This window comes from Sturnira hondurensis, unplaced genomic scaffold, assembly GCF_014824575.4.
Source record: "Sturnira hondurensis isolate 20B ecotype Veracruz unplaced genomic scaffold, ASM1482457v3 Scaffold0025406, whole genome shotgun sequence".
NCBI classification, from domain to species: Eukaryota; Metazoa; Chordata; class Mammalia; order Chiroptera; family Phyllostomidae; genus Sturnira; species Sturnira hondurensis.
The window spans coordinates 644,731-658,708 of record NW_028098037.1 but is presented as its reverse complement, the minus strand read 5'-3'; the positions used below and the strand labels follow the sequence as shown (position 1 = coordinate 658,708).

The 13,978-nt window shown below is 39.1% G+C and overlaps 1 protein-coding gene and 1 non-coding gene across 2 annotated transcripts; one reads left to right on the top strand and one right to left on the bottom strand.

Annotated features, from left to right (window-relative positions):
* The first annotated feature begins 189 nt into the window (after window positions 1–189).
* Window positions 190–323, top strand: LOC118982599 (small nucleolar RNA SNORA76). The gene has a single exon (XR_005065574.1). It is a non-coding gene; the product is annotated as a small nucleolar RNA SNORA76 (small nucleolar RNA).
* A 2,795-nt stretch (window positions 324–3,118) lies between these two features.
* TMEM70 (transmembrane protein 70) lies at window positions 3,119–10,542 on the bottom strand. The gene is made up of 3 exons (XM_037039720.1): window positions 10,153–10,542; window positions 8,806–8,911; window positions 3,119–3,688 (listed from the first exon to the last, which is right to left on the bottom strand). Exons 1-3 carry the CDS (start codon window positions 10,360–10,362, stop codon window positions 3,231–3,233), a joined length of 774 nt encoding a protein of 257 aa, XP_036895615.1. The 5' UTR covers window positions 10,363–10,542; the 3' UTR covers window positions 3,119–3,230.
* Window positions 10,543–13,978: the final 3,436 nt, after the last annotated feature.

Genomic DNA, 13,978 nt, shown 5'->3' with positions numbered 1-13,978 from the left:
CAGAATATAGAGAAACATGTTGAATTACACCTTGGGAATACAATCAGAAAATCTACACCATGAAAATGGATAAAGGGCAAAATCAGTTTCTTCAACAGATAGTTTGCAAGGCGGAAAAAATAAGTAAAAAAAATGGAAGAAGCCACAATTTTAAGTGTTAAAAGACATATCAATAATTGCTGATTAAGCACGCTGCCTTTGAGTCCCCGCTGCACCAGCGTGTGGTGCCTGCGGGGGGTCAGGCTGCAGCACCAAAGAAGGAGCTTAGTGTAACTGGAGCCAACTGCTCCTCGGCTGCTGCCTTTTTAACCTGAAAGACATGGTGGGGGGTGGGAGGGGGGGATTGGTGATTAAGGTGTAAACTTTACTTAGGTCTTAATCCAAGCAAAATGTGTTTTTAAAGGCAAAACCCCACTTTTTAAAGGAACCCCCCGGGGGGATTATAAAACAATTGGATATTTGAACAGACTATTTGATAACGCTGGGGGAGGTGGTTTAGGTATTATAATGGTATAGTAGTTATATCTTTTAAGTCCTTATCTTACAGAGTTACAAAATTCAGTATTTAAGGTTATGATGTCTGAGATGCTCCCAAGTAAAAGCAGAGGGCAAGTGGCTGGAGTCTAGCTGAAATAATATTAACCATAAATTGGTCATGTTGGTTCCTTGTAGTCTCATAATTGGGACGGTCTGAAATTCTCAAAGCAACAAAAGTACAGAGTATTACGAAAAAAATTAGAATACCATTTTAACAATTGTTTCCAAACTAAGGTTATCATTTATACCTAATGGCCGTTTTGTTACCTTTGTTCCCAAAGCTGCACTCTTTCAGTATAATTAAATCTACATTGAGGAAAAGAGTTAGCACATTTTGTGGTCCAAGGGTATATTTATTATCTGATGTAACCCAGGTGCCAGGTAGGATCACCCTACCCTTTAAGAATCAAAGAAAACTGATTCAATGCCCTTCACATTGACAGTGGGGAACTCATCACCTTCTCAGTCTTTCCAAGATCACTCTGCCTGGGGATGGCCCAAGTTGTTCCTGCTGATTTCAGTGAAGAATCACCATGTTACCCCTCTGCATGCTGATCCTTTCGAGGAAATCATCTTTCTCACTCAATTTTTTAAGCTTTTTTCTTTTCCCTAAACCACCAAGTTGTTTGTCTATTCTGATACTAAAATAGGTTTTTTCATTCCATTATATAGGTGACAAAATGGTTAACACGAATAGAGGACATTTAAAGAAATGTAAAATGTACTCAAAACAAATGATGAACATGAACCTCAACTGAAAACTTTACAATGTTAACAATACTGGGTTTTTCTAGAACTAGGAATGTTTTCTTGCTTCCACTCTCCGGTATTTTATTTATTTATTTAAGATTTTATTTCTAGACAAAGGAGGAAGGAGAAAGAGACAGAAATATCAATGTGTGGTTGCCTCACACACCCCTAAGACCTGCTCCACAACCCAAGCATGTGCCCTGACTGGGAATCAGAGACCTTGTGGTTCACAGGCTCAGCGCTCAATCCACTCAGCCAAACCAGCCAGGGCCCTCTCCAGTATTTTATAATGAACAATTTGATGATGTAATAATTTTTCTAGACAGATAATAAATCACATTAACTGCTAAGACAGCAACAGGTATGTATCTAGGTAATGTAGGACAGAACAGGCAGGAAGAGATGCAGCCGGAGGATAGAGATGGCACCAGCTTGTTCATCTTTCTGAGACCCGGAGCCTGTTCTCTGAGAAGGCAGGCTCTGGATCTCAGAAAGATGAGCACTTTCCTTCCTTAAACCGTAAGCTTCCAGCAGCTTCAGACTTGAAATGATCTTCCCTATGAAATAATGATGGCCCTGCTGCTTCCCCATCAACCTCCCCCACACAGAGGCAAGCCACCATTAGATTTACCTCCGAGGCAGGCAATAAGACTTTAGGCAGCTTCATACAGTCTGGCTGTTTTGTTCTTAACTCTGACTTGGAAACTAGCACAGTACTTAGCACACTCCAGCACTTACTAAGTATCTACAGATCTAAATAGCATGGTTTGAGGTCTTTTGATCATAGCTGAAAATCATTTATGGGAATGAATTTTTATTTTAAATCAGAGGTAAAAATCTTAAAATGCCAATATTTAATGAATTAGCATATCCCTGCCTAAGTTGCTCCTTAGTTAGTGTAGACCCAATACACCAAGGTTGTAGGTTCTATTCCCAGTCAGGGAACATACAAGAATCAACCAATGAACCCATAGATCAGTGGAACAGCAAATTGATATTTCTTTTTAAAAAGATTGCTACTTTATAAAATGTACCATCCATCTATTCAGTACATGTGACTTTCCTGCCGATGGTGCACCAAGGGAAGAGTGTATGAGGAACAAATGGGACCACATGAGACAGCACTACTTAGGTCACCATTTCCCCCAAAGCTGACCACACTTGACTGCACATGGACAGTCTTACTATGGGCATCCCGGCCAGAAAACATAGGCAATAAGCTATGTACTGGACCAAAGGGAGATTAACACTACTTTCCAGAATTTATAAATTTTTAGAGTTTTAATGTGAGAAAAGATAATATCTGTAATATACTCAGAAAAATGCAGACCCTGGCTGGTGTGGCTTAGTGGGTTGAGTGCTGGCCTATGAACTGAGTGGTCACTGGTCTGATTCCCAGTCAGAGCACATGCCTGGGTTGTGGGCCAGGTCCCCAGTTGGGGGCATGCAAGAGGTAAATGATTAATGTATCTCTCACATATTGCTGTCTCTCTCCCTCTCTGTCTCTCTCCCTTCCCCTCCCTCTAAAAGTAAATAAATAAAATCTTTTAAAAAATAAAAATCCAAATGCAAAGGAAAAATAACTTCCCCTATTTTCTTGACATCTGATCTCCAAACAAAGGAAAAATAACTACCCCTTCCGTGTCTGACATCTGATCCCCAGCTGAAAGCAACCACTCTTGATTCAATTACCTATGCATTTGCCAACATGTACATGTATTTTCACACCTTTTAAAAACCACAAATGGTGTAATATTATACTCTTTGTTTTCACATAGCTTGTTATTATAAAGGAATATAATTCTCTGAAAATTAATTAAAAGTTGTCTGCTACAGTTTGAAATTATTTTTAATAGTCCATCACTAACAGAAAACAAAAAAGACAATTTTATTACACTGGAAAACTAAATCACATTTAAGCACAAATATAAAAAACAGTAGACTCATTTCTCATCTTTAAGCTGCTTCTTTTCACTGATTTCTTCCATATCAAAAGTGAACGGTTTGTCATAACCCATAAGATGGTCATAGTCTTTGGGATTTGGAAAAAGACTTGGATTAACTAACAGTGACTTTGTTTTAGCATAAAATGTGGTAAATACATGTGCACTATTAGGAATCTTCACGTCACTCTGATGAAACACTGTACTTGTTTCTGAAAGCACAACATTGTAAGTAATGGCTTTATAAGTGTCTGTTGTGGCCTCATGGTACAACCGAATGACATAGCCTTTCGTAACAAAGTGAAGCAGGACTGGAGTGATCACTGTAAAGCTTCCTATGATGCCATAGAATAAGATTTGCAAAGGCAGACTTCCAAATACAATATTATTTTGTGCCAAAATGTATGGTAGAAATGCAAGGCTGATCACGCTTGTAGAATAAGAGAAACATTTCACACCTAAATGGGGGAAAAAAGGGGGAGATAATTAATACTTTTCAGAATCAATCTATTCAATTAATTTTCCACCTTTCTTCTTACTATATCATCATTAAAACTGTAACAAACACAAAACACGTACAAATGTTATAACATCCCACGCTGTTTTAAGCACTTTAGATATTTTGAAATCTATAAAAATCCATGAAATCTATAGAAAACACTATAACATAGGTGCAAAATTATTATCATGAGGTAATTTAAGAGACGTAAAAAATGAGGCACTTGCTCAATGTCATAGAGTTACTGAGGGGCAGTGCTGGGATTCAAATCCAGGCCATGTGACTTGAGTCCAGGCTGTTGGACATTCCAATGCACTGTCTTTCCAAATGGGAAATTGCTTTAGGGTTAATTGGCCTCTACCTCAGTTCCACAATAAGAAATTTAATATTACTCTAATGTCCTTATGAATACTATAAAAATCAATTCAGTCAGACAATTATCAAGTAAAACTGTATTAATAAGCACTTCCACATCTCTAATAGAAAATCTTCAAATTTGGGCTAACTTTATCAAGCCAAATGCCCAGGATTAAAACAAAAAATTACCAAACAAAAAAAAAAATAAAAATAAAAACACCAGTGGGTAAGAAATATATGGAAAAAGTATTCAACTTATATTAGAAAGATTCAAAAGCAATGACTTCTGAACTGTTTACTTAAAATTGTTAAAGTGGTAAATTTTGTTATGCGTTTTACTACAATAAGTAAATAAATGACTTTAAATGTAAATTTCTTAGTTTGCATGTATACTTTCAACATGATCCCAAGAAAAATATCATCTGTTTAGAAAGTAGACAAGTTGAGATCTTAGACAAATTGATTATAAAATTAGTTTGGAAAAACAAAAGCAGCATAAATAAGGAAGGGGTATTAGATACTAAAATATAAAGCTATAATTAAAATAGCATGGCCCTGGCTGGTGTAGCTCAGTGGACTGAGCGCGGGCCTGTGAACCACAAGATCGCAGTTCGGTTCCCAGTCAGGGCACATGCCTGGGTTGCAGGCCAATGTCCGGTTCCCGGCAGGGGATGTGTGAAAGGCAACCATACATTGATATTTCTCTCTTTCTCTCTCTCTTTCTCTCTCTCTCTCTCTCTCTCTCTCTCTCTCTCTCTCCTTCCCTTCCTTTCTAAGATAAATAAATAAATCTTTAAAAACAAAAGTTTAAAAAATAAAATAAGAGAAAATAGCATGGTACTGGAGCATAACAAAGCAGACAGATCAATAGAACAAAATGAATAATCTAGAAATAAACCTCATCATATATGGATATTTAGTATAGGGTAAACATTAATCTAAATAAGTAGGCAAAAGTGGTGTTGGAACAACTAGATAGCCACACAGAAAAACATAAAATTCAATTCATCCCTCATACCATATAACAGGAAAATTCCAAATAATTGAGAGATTGAAATGTAAAAAATAAAATCTGAGGTGTGAGAACATCCATAAAGTCCTTTATAATCTGAGAATGACTCAAAAACTGAAGCATTGAGGGGGAAAGACTGATAAGTCTGATTTAAAATGTACATAGATATGAATACCATAAACAAAGTAAAGAGACAAATGAAAAAAATATTTGCAATTTATATCGGAGTTAATATTCCCAATATATAAAAGGTTTCTAGCATATCAGAAGAAAAAAACCAAAAGCACGCCCTGGCTGGTGTAGCTCAGTGGATTGAGCTCGGGCCTGTGAACCACATGATCGCGGTTCGATTCCCAGTCAGGGCACATGCCTGGGTTGCAGGCCAGTTCCCAGCAGGGGACTCATAAGAGGCAACCATATATTGATATTTCCTTCTCTCCTTCCCTTCCTCTCTAAAGATAAATAAATAGAATTTAAAAAAAAACAAAAACACTGTACACAAACATGCAAGAAATATAAGCAGACAGTTCATTGAAACAAAAACGCACATGGTCCTTAAACAGATCAATTGATGCTAAACCTCAATCATATAAAACATGTAATAAAAACCACAATGAGATACAATTTTCCCCAAACCAGCAAAACCCAGAAGTTTAACAACATACTCTACTGGTGAGGCCATAACAAAGCAAACACTCTCACTTCTGCCAAGAGGGAGGCATAGGTGGAAACTCCATGCCTTCTCCCACAACCAAGTTTGAATACAACAAAGGTTTAGTAAACAAAGACACAGCCAAAGAAGAGAAAACAACTATACGGAAGTCCGACAACAATGAACCGTTCAACCGCACCGGTAAGAGGGGCGGAGCCAGCAGCAGAGCAGGTTAGGGCAGGAAGGATCCCAAGACTCAGGAGACCCAGGCAGCCGGGGTAGCAGCTCGGACCCAGTGAGGGTGTGGGGCAGGCTGAGCACGGTCACACATTCAAGCACGAAATCAGCAGAGGTGTGAGCAGTGAGACGGATCCCGCAGGCCCCAGCGGCGAACCGCACAGGCCCCAGTGGCAAACCCAGTGAGGGTGCGGGGCAGGCTGACCAAGGTTGCACATTCGCACAGAACAGGGCGCCCCCACCCCCCAGGCGGGAGGAGGCAGAGGGGACCGCCAATGTTTTCCTTTGGCCCCGCCCCCACATACAGGGTCACAACCCAGCGACAGGGTTGCCTGGCCCTGGTGAACTCCTAGGGCTCTGCTCCTCAGACATAACAGGCACGAACAGCCCAAAAGGTGGCTCAAGAAGAACTCAAAGTCCCAGAGCTGATAACTCTAAGTGACCAAGAAATAGCGAACCTCTCAGATGCAAAGTTAAAAACACTGGTGATCAGGATGCTCACAGAACTGGTAGATTATAGTCACAAATTAGAGGAACATATGAAGGCTAAACTAATTGAAATGAAGGGAAAGGCACAGGAAACCAATAGTGATGAAAAGGGGCTGGGACTCAAATCAATGGAGTGGACCAGAAGGAAGAACGAAAACATCCAACCAGAAAAGAATGAAGAAACAAGAATTCAAAAAAATGAGGAGAGGCTTAGGAACCTCCAGGACATCTTTAAACGTTCCAACATCCGGATTATAGGGGTACCAGAAGGGGGAAAGAAACAGCCACGAGTGGAAAACTTATTTGAACAAATAATAAAGGAGAACTTCCCCAGTCTGGCAAAGGAAATAGACTTCCAGGAAATCCAGGAAGCTCAGAGAGTCCCAAAGAAGTTGGACCCAAGAAGGAACACACCAAGGCACATCATAATTACATTAGCCAAGACTAAAATGAAGGAGAGAATCCTAGAAGCAGCAAGGGATAAGGGGACAGTCACCTACAAAGGAGTACCCATCAGACTGTCAGCGGATTTCTCAAAAGAGACCTTACAGGCAAGAAGGGGCTGGAAAGAAGTATTCCAAGTCATGAAATCCAAAGACCTACAGCCAAGATTGCTTTATCCAGCAAAACTTTCATTTAGAATGGAAGGACAGATAAAGTGCTTCTCAGATAAGGTCAAGTTCAAGGAGTTCATCATCACCAAGCCCTTATTATATGAAATGTTAAAGGGACTTATATAAGAAAAAGAAGATGAAAAATATGAACAGTGAAAGGACAGCAAACTCACAGTTATCGACAAGCACACCTAAAACAAAAGCAAACCAAGAGGACAGCTAGATCAGGAGTGGAACCATAGAAATGAAGAATACATGGAGGGTTAGCAACAGGGGAGTGGGAGGAGGAGAAGGGGGGAGAAGGTACAGAAAACAGCATAGACAGTAGATAGAAAATAGATAGGGGGGAGGGCAAGAATAGTAGGGGAAATACAGAATCTAAAGAACTTGAGACACGTGGTCATAAACTAAAAGGGGGGAGTGGTGGGGGAGGGGGTGTGCAGAGTGGAGGGGAATGAAGGGGGGAACAGAACAACAACTCTAATGGTATAATCAATAAAATATATTTTTTAAAAAAAGCAAACACTCACACACTGATGTTGGTGGAGGGCTTATCTTGCTTCAGTAATTTAAAATTAATTAATCAGTAGCCCCAGCGAGATGTTCATTTCTTTTTTTTTTTTTTTAGATTTTATTTATTTATCTTTAGAGAAGAAGGGAAGGAGAAAAGGAGAGAAATATCAATGTATGGTTGCCTGTCGTGAGCCCCCTGCTGGGAATTGGCCTGCAACCCAGGCATGTGCCCTGACTGGGAATCGAACCAAAAACTTGTGGTTCACAGGCCCGAGCTCAATCCACTGAGCTACACCACCCAGGGCTCAAAATTGATTATTAATTTGACTTCACAATGTCACTCCATAGTGATGATAATCAGCCTTTGTTCCTAAAAAGTTTTAAGTAGCTAAAACTGTACTTTAAATATACTCTATTTTAATGTCACACACTTGAGAACTTACAGATTTCCGGAGTAAATTTTAAATAATTGGTTGATAACAGCATGATCAAAAACAAATACACATGTGGGTGCTGAACTCTTATAGTGAACTTGGTTATAAAATAATCCCAATAGTTCAGGCTACATTTTTTAAAGATTATAATGAGATACTTAAATTCTCTCAATCTTCCTTACTAAATTGTTTCATACTAAAACCTAAATCATGATCTAAGGAAAGAGCTTTAAACTTGTAGCAATTTGGTACTGTCTTTTCCTTCTCCATAACTTTCTACTACCTGGAAAAGCCATTAAAAAACATATTTGTTGAAAGATGACCTGAAAAAAATGTAAAAGAAAGTATAGCATGCTCATTTTAACTGCCAAATTTTTAAAGTATATAAATGTCTTTTCTCCAAAAATAACTAATCTTCAGAGGTATTCTTCAATTTTTTCTCTGTATATTCAAACATTATACAAATACACACTTTTTGTTGTATTTTGTTGTTAAACATCCCAAGAGTTGACTAAATGAAGGAAGCTTTAACACCCAGGCATAAGGTCACGAAGTCATAATAGACTTCAAAAATCTATTTTAAAACTAAAAATGCAAAGGTCTCAAACTTTAAATCTTTTATCAAAAGCACAAGAAAAAAATTATAATCTAATTTTTCCTTGTGTCTTGCAATTAAGAAGTGCTAAAGTAATAACACAAGCTAAAAGCATTTTCATTTTTTAACAATTAAAAGAAAAAAAGAAATCAGCCTCATCTCTGATTACCCACCAAATACTGTTCGGGCCAGATTCCCAGTATAAATCAGCCTTTCATCTTCTGATTTTTCAACTTGTGTACGTAAGCCTTGAACACATCTTTCCCAACGAAGAGGTATCTATTGAAAGAAACCATTATATGTACATAATAAATTGCATTTAGACCAACTTTTACATTATAAAAATTAAGATAATGAATAGAGAACTTCTCACATGAGGTGATTTAAGGAATTCTTCCCAATAATCTGCAGAGCTAAAGAAATCAAACTGGCTAATAGAATGTCTTTCCTTAATATTAGTCATAATTAGACACATACTGAGTTGCAGTTTGAACACCTAGGTTTGTGTTCCTGCTCCAAGCTTTTTAAATAGTGTGACCTTGAGCACAAAAAACGTTTACTGGAATAGTTTCTTCTATCAAAATGTTAATGAGAATATCACTCTCATTTCATTATCAAAGATTTACATGCACTTGCTCTTCAAAAACTAATCTTAACATGATGTAAGCAAAACACTAAAAAATCAAATTGTGTAAAGTCCAGACCATTTTTAACACTTCTAAAATATACTATGGCTAGTACAGTACAAAAAAAAAATAAGAGCAACTTCTTTCTCTGAAGGCCTTATATCCATCCTCTTTCATCCCTTGTTCCCATTACGAAAAATATTTTACTTGAAATCCAACATCAAATTTCACGGGACCAAGAGTCCCCAAACGTCTGAAAATAAATTTTACAGCATATACACCTCATAAAATATGCCTAATTATTTTTTTGCTGAAATATTAAATTCGAATTCCTAAGTTTGGGATTTCCTCCATGTTTCAATCCTGGTATCTAACAAGACAGAATTAGAAGACAGTTTATTGAGATTAAAATGAGAAAATTAACGTCTCCATCCCCTTTGTCCAGGGAGCAAAAGAATTCCTAAATATAGAACCACCCAATAAAAAGTATAACTCAGGTTATCCAAGTTCTTAATTCGGGATCAGGTGGTGCGTACACTTCTGCTGCAAATTAACTCTCCCCAGCTTCTGCTAAAGAGCAGGAGAAAATACCGGTAAGTCTCCACAAATCCGCTTTATTTATTGCAACACCCTGTAAACTGCCTGGTACCACCCAGAGAATAACCACTTCCTAACAGATGATCCTAGACTCGCCGCTGCCGCGCCCCACGGGACCACGGGCTGTTCCCCAGGCAAGGCCTGTTACTCCCGCCAATCCCGCAGAGGGCTCATTCCGCACTAGAGCCCACCGCAGGCGTGGGGAGAAACTCCCGAAGAGCCCGGCCTCCGCAGGTCGGACGCTACTACGTCCACCACCCACCCTTACTCGGGGCCCGCAGCCCTCCAAAGGCCGACCTGCAAAGGCACGGGACGCTGGAAAAGCGGCACGGCTCCCCGCAGCCCAGCCCTCTGGCAGCCGACCCGCCCCGAGGAAGTGTTGCAGGAAGCTGCCCGAGAGACAGACGACCTGGGGCCTCGGAGCGCGGCGGCCACCCACAACACCGTCCTCTTTGTGCCCAGGTGCGGTCCAGCCGCCAGCAGGCCGCCAGACGCCAGAAGCAACATTCCGCACGAGAGAAGTGGTCACGGCTCTGCGGGAGCCGCCTGAAACCCTTAAAGGGTTTTTCAAACCCTTAAAGCCAACCGGGCTAAATCGCACACGCCCTGCACCCTAAGGGCCACCGGGCTGGATTGGTCGCCACACGTGCACGGAATATGCGGCCCGCCGGCAACCTTCACGCCGGTTGCTTGAGTTCCCTGTCGGCGTAGATTTCGCAATCCGCTAAAAGCCCAGCCCTCGCGTGGGGTTTGCGGGTCCCGTAGTCTGGCGCTCCGCTGACAGTGTGGAAGGAATCAGGGGATAGCCATACGCGAAGGACAAACCCTGAAAGCCAGGGTTAAATCTTTCTCATGGGCATCATTGTCTAGGCCCAAACGACTATTTTCTTTGCGGAAAATGATTCTAGCCTGTTGGCACCGAGGAATAATACTTTATACGATTTAAACAGAAATTAATGACAACTTAATGCAACCTATGGGTTGACAGAAAATAAATGGAACTTGTTCACAGAACGTTGATACTTGTTAAATTTGTCTTGGGGAATCACTCACATCCATATACACTCGTTCACCTCTTGTTAAAGTGGGATTAAGCATCTATCGTCAGGACTAAGAAGCAGAACATATAAAAATACTAGATATAATCGGCAATCCACAGTGCTCACATAGTGGAGAAAACACCAATTAATAATCTAAAATATAACACTGTAATATAATTAAAATATAGCAATTCACAAAATGCTACAGAAACCCATGATTAATTTGACCTTAAAATGTCTAAAGACCTCGTATTCATCTTAGTCTTGAAGAATGAGCACCTAAATGGTAAAATCATTTTTGTTTACTCTTTGAGAACTGTTTTTGACTAAACATGTTACTTGCATCAGAGAAGAACAGTAAAATAATATCACCTTAGCAACTCCAAATCCTGTCTGCTTTCTTCTGGGTACCTAGAAGGATCAAATTATACTACTACTCACACTGAACCTTTTCTGTTTGTGTAGTGTTTTTGTTTAATTATTGTTAAAAAATAAACTGAAGCATACTAATAATTTTGAGTTTATTTGAGCAAAAAATTATTCAAATCAGGCAGTACCAAACTGGAAATGGTTAAGAGGGCTCAACTGATGGGAGCTAAAGTGCAAGGTTTTTTATAAAGAAGATATACAGGCAAAGCAAAGAAACTGTTTTATTAGCTATAACTTAAGTGGTTGCACTATTTGTGAAAACCTAGTTGGCTGTTTAGTATCGGTTGTTCTTATCCTTGAGGTATTTGTAGGAATTGATTCTGGCTTAGGTTTTGGTTTGCTTACTAAGTTACCAAGTATCCAAGTCATCTCAGTCGTTTTAATGGCCTTCTCATTTGATTATATCAACAATATGCTGAGAAAACCTGCATTTTTATCTTCTGTTAAGCTTAGTTTCCTCCTACAAATACAGTCAGCAAATAAAAATAAAATAATTTGGTCTACTCAGGTTTCTAAATAGCTAAAATGAAATCACGTCTTGGGGACAAATGAAAACTGTGCTATAAAATTATAGGGAATTACTATGCATCGTTAAGTAGATTTCCCAAATCTAGTACTTTAGAGACATTTGTTGAATGTAAACTACTTAAATGGGGTTTTAAAATGATACCAAGGTTGTTTAAAAATTAAGCTTTGGCCCTGGCTGGTGTAGCTCAGTGGATTGAGCATGGGCCTGTGAACCAGAGGATGTGGTTCAATTCCCAGTCAGGGCACATGCCTGGGTTGCAGGCCGGTTCCCTGCAGGCCAACTCCCAGTAGGGGATGCATGAAAGGCAACCATACATTGATGTTTCTCTCCCTCTCTCCTTCCCCGCTAAAGATAAATAAATAAATAAAATCTTAAAAAAAAATTAAGCTTTGATTCTTTGTTGATATCACCTCAGAGATTCCCTTTAAAAATGGAGGATGATAGAAAAACTGAAAATGGGTGCTGCTTATAGACTGTATGGCCCTTATTACTGTATGTAATCTTTATTTCCTCCCCATTCACCAATCCCTTTCCATCCTTTAAGGTGACTGTAAAGGGCAGAATGGCATAATGGGGGGGGGGAATATTTTGGTAAAGTTATTGCTAAGAGCCATAAAAACTTCCTTATATATTACTGGTTTAAGGCATATACTGGGAGAATCTCTCTAGAAAAAATTTGTCAACAAATTGTCAAGATTTTTTAAATGTTCATATTCTAAAGAAATAATCAGAAACATGGTTGAAGATGTCTTCAGAGATACTAAACTCAGCATTACTTAAAATGATTTAGAAATGGAAATAAGGTAAACAGCCAACATTAGGGAAACACTTAAGTGAATCATGGTACATTTAAGCAATGCAATTCTATACATTTAAAATTATCCTTGTGGAAACCTATGCACCCCAATATTCATAGCAACACAATTTATAATAGCCAAGTGTTTGAAGCGACCTTGTCCATCAGTAAATGAATGGATCAAAAAACTATGGTACATTTAGTGGAATTCTATGCCGCAGAAAGAAAGAAGGTGCTCCTACCCTTTGCAACCGCATGGATGGAACTGGAAAGCATTATGTTGAGTGAAACAAGCCAGGCAGTGAAAGACAAATACCACATGAATCTCAGCTTTAACAGGAACATAATCATTTTCTTTTTTTTAAAAGATTTTATTTATTTGTCTTTTAGAGAGGAAGGGAAGGAGAGAAGGAGAGAAATATCAATGTATGGTTGCTTCTTATGAGTCCGCTGCTGGGAACTGGCCTGCAACCCAGGCATGTGGACTGACTGGGAATCGAACCGTGATCGTGTGGTTCGCAGGCCCGCGCTCAATCCACTGAGCTACACCAGCCAGGCCAGGAACATAATCAATAAAACAAATAAACAAGCAAAATATAACCAAAGGCACTGAAATAGAGAATAGGCTGATGGTGACCAGATGGGAGAGAGGGAATTTCAAGGGGAAGGGTTTACAGGAACAAATAAAAAGGACACATAACAAAAACTAAGAGGAGGTGGAAATGGGAGGTGGGGAGCACTGGGGGGTGGGCTGGGATGGGAGTATAAGACAGAAAACTGTACTTGAACAACAATTAAAATAAATTTTTTAAAAATTTAAAGTGATAAGACACAGAATATAAAACATTAAAAAATTATGCTTGTGGAGATTTTGGTTACAGAAGTTTGAGTTTTTGAGATTTGTCATGTTGGAAAGTAAACAGTATGCAGAACCATATATATAGTGTGTTACATGCTGTTGAGGCAACTCTGACTCCTGGCAATCACATGAATAAGTAATATCCACAATGCCCTGTCCTCAGCAGCCCTGCTCAGGTCCTGTAGACACATGCCTATGGCTCCTTTTATGGAATCAATCCATTTCATATTTGGTCTTCCTCTTTTCCTGCTGCGTTCTACTTTTCCCAGCATTATTATCTTTTTCAAAGAACCATATCTTCTCCTGATGGACCCAAATTAAGACAGCTTCAGTTTTGTCCATTGCCTCCAGCAATGTTTCAGGCTTAATTTTTTTCTAATACACACTTGTTCCTCTTTTTGGCAACTCTGGATATCCAGAAATCTCCTTCAACACCATATTTCAAATGAAACAATTTTTTCCCTATCAGC

Coding starts and splice junctions, on each gene's coding strand:
- TMEM70 (XM_037039720.1), bottom strand. CDS start 10,362: ATGTTGCTTCTGGCGTCTGGCGGCCTGCTGGCGGCTGGACCGCACCTG. Junction 8,912..10,152: donor AGCGTCCCGTGCCTTTGCAG/GTCGGCCTTTGG, acceptor TTCTTTCAATAG/ATACCTCTTCGTTGGGAAAG. Junction 3,689..8,805: donor TCTGGCCCGAACAGTATTTG/GTGGGTAATCAG, acceptor TCCCCCATTTAG/GTGTGAAATGTTTCTCTTAT.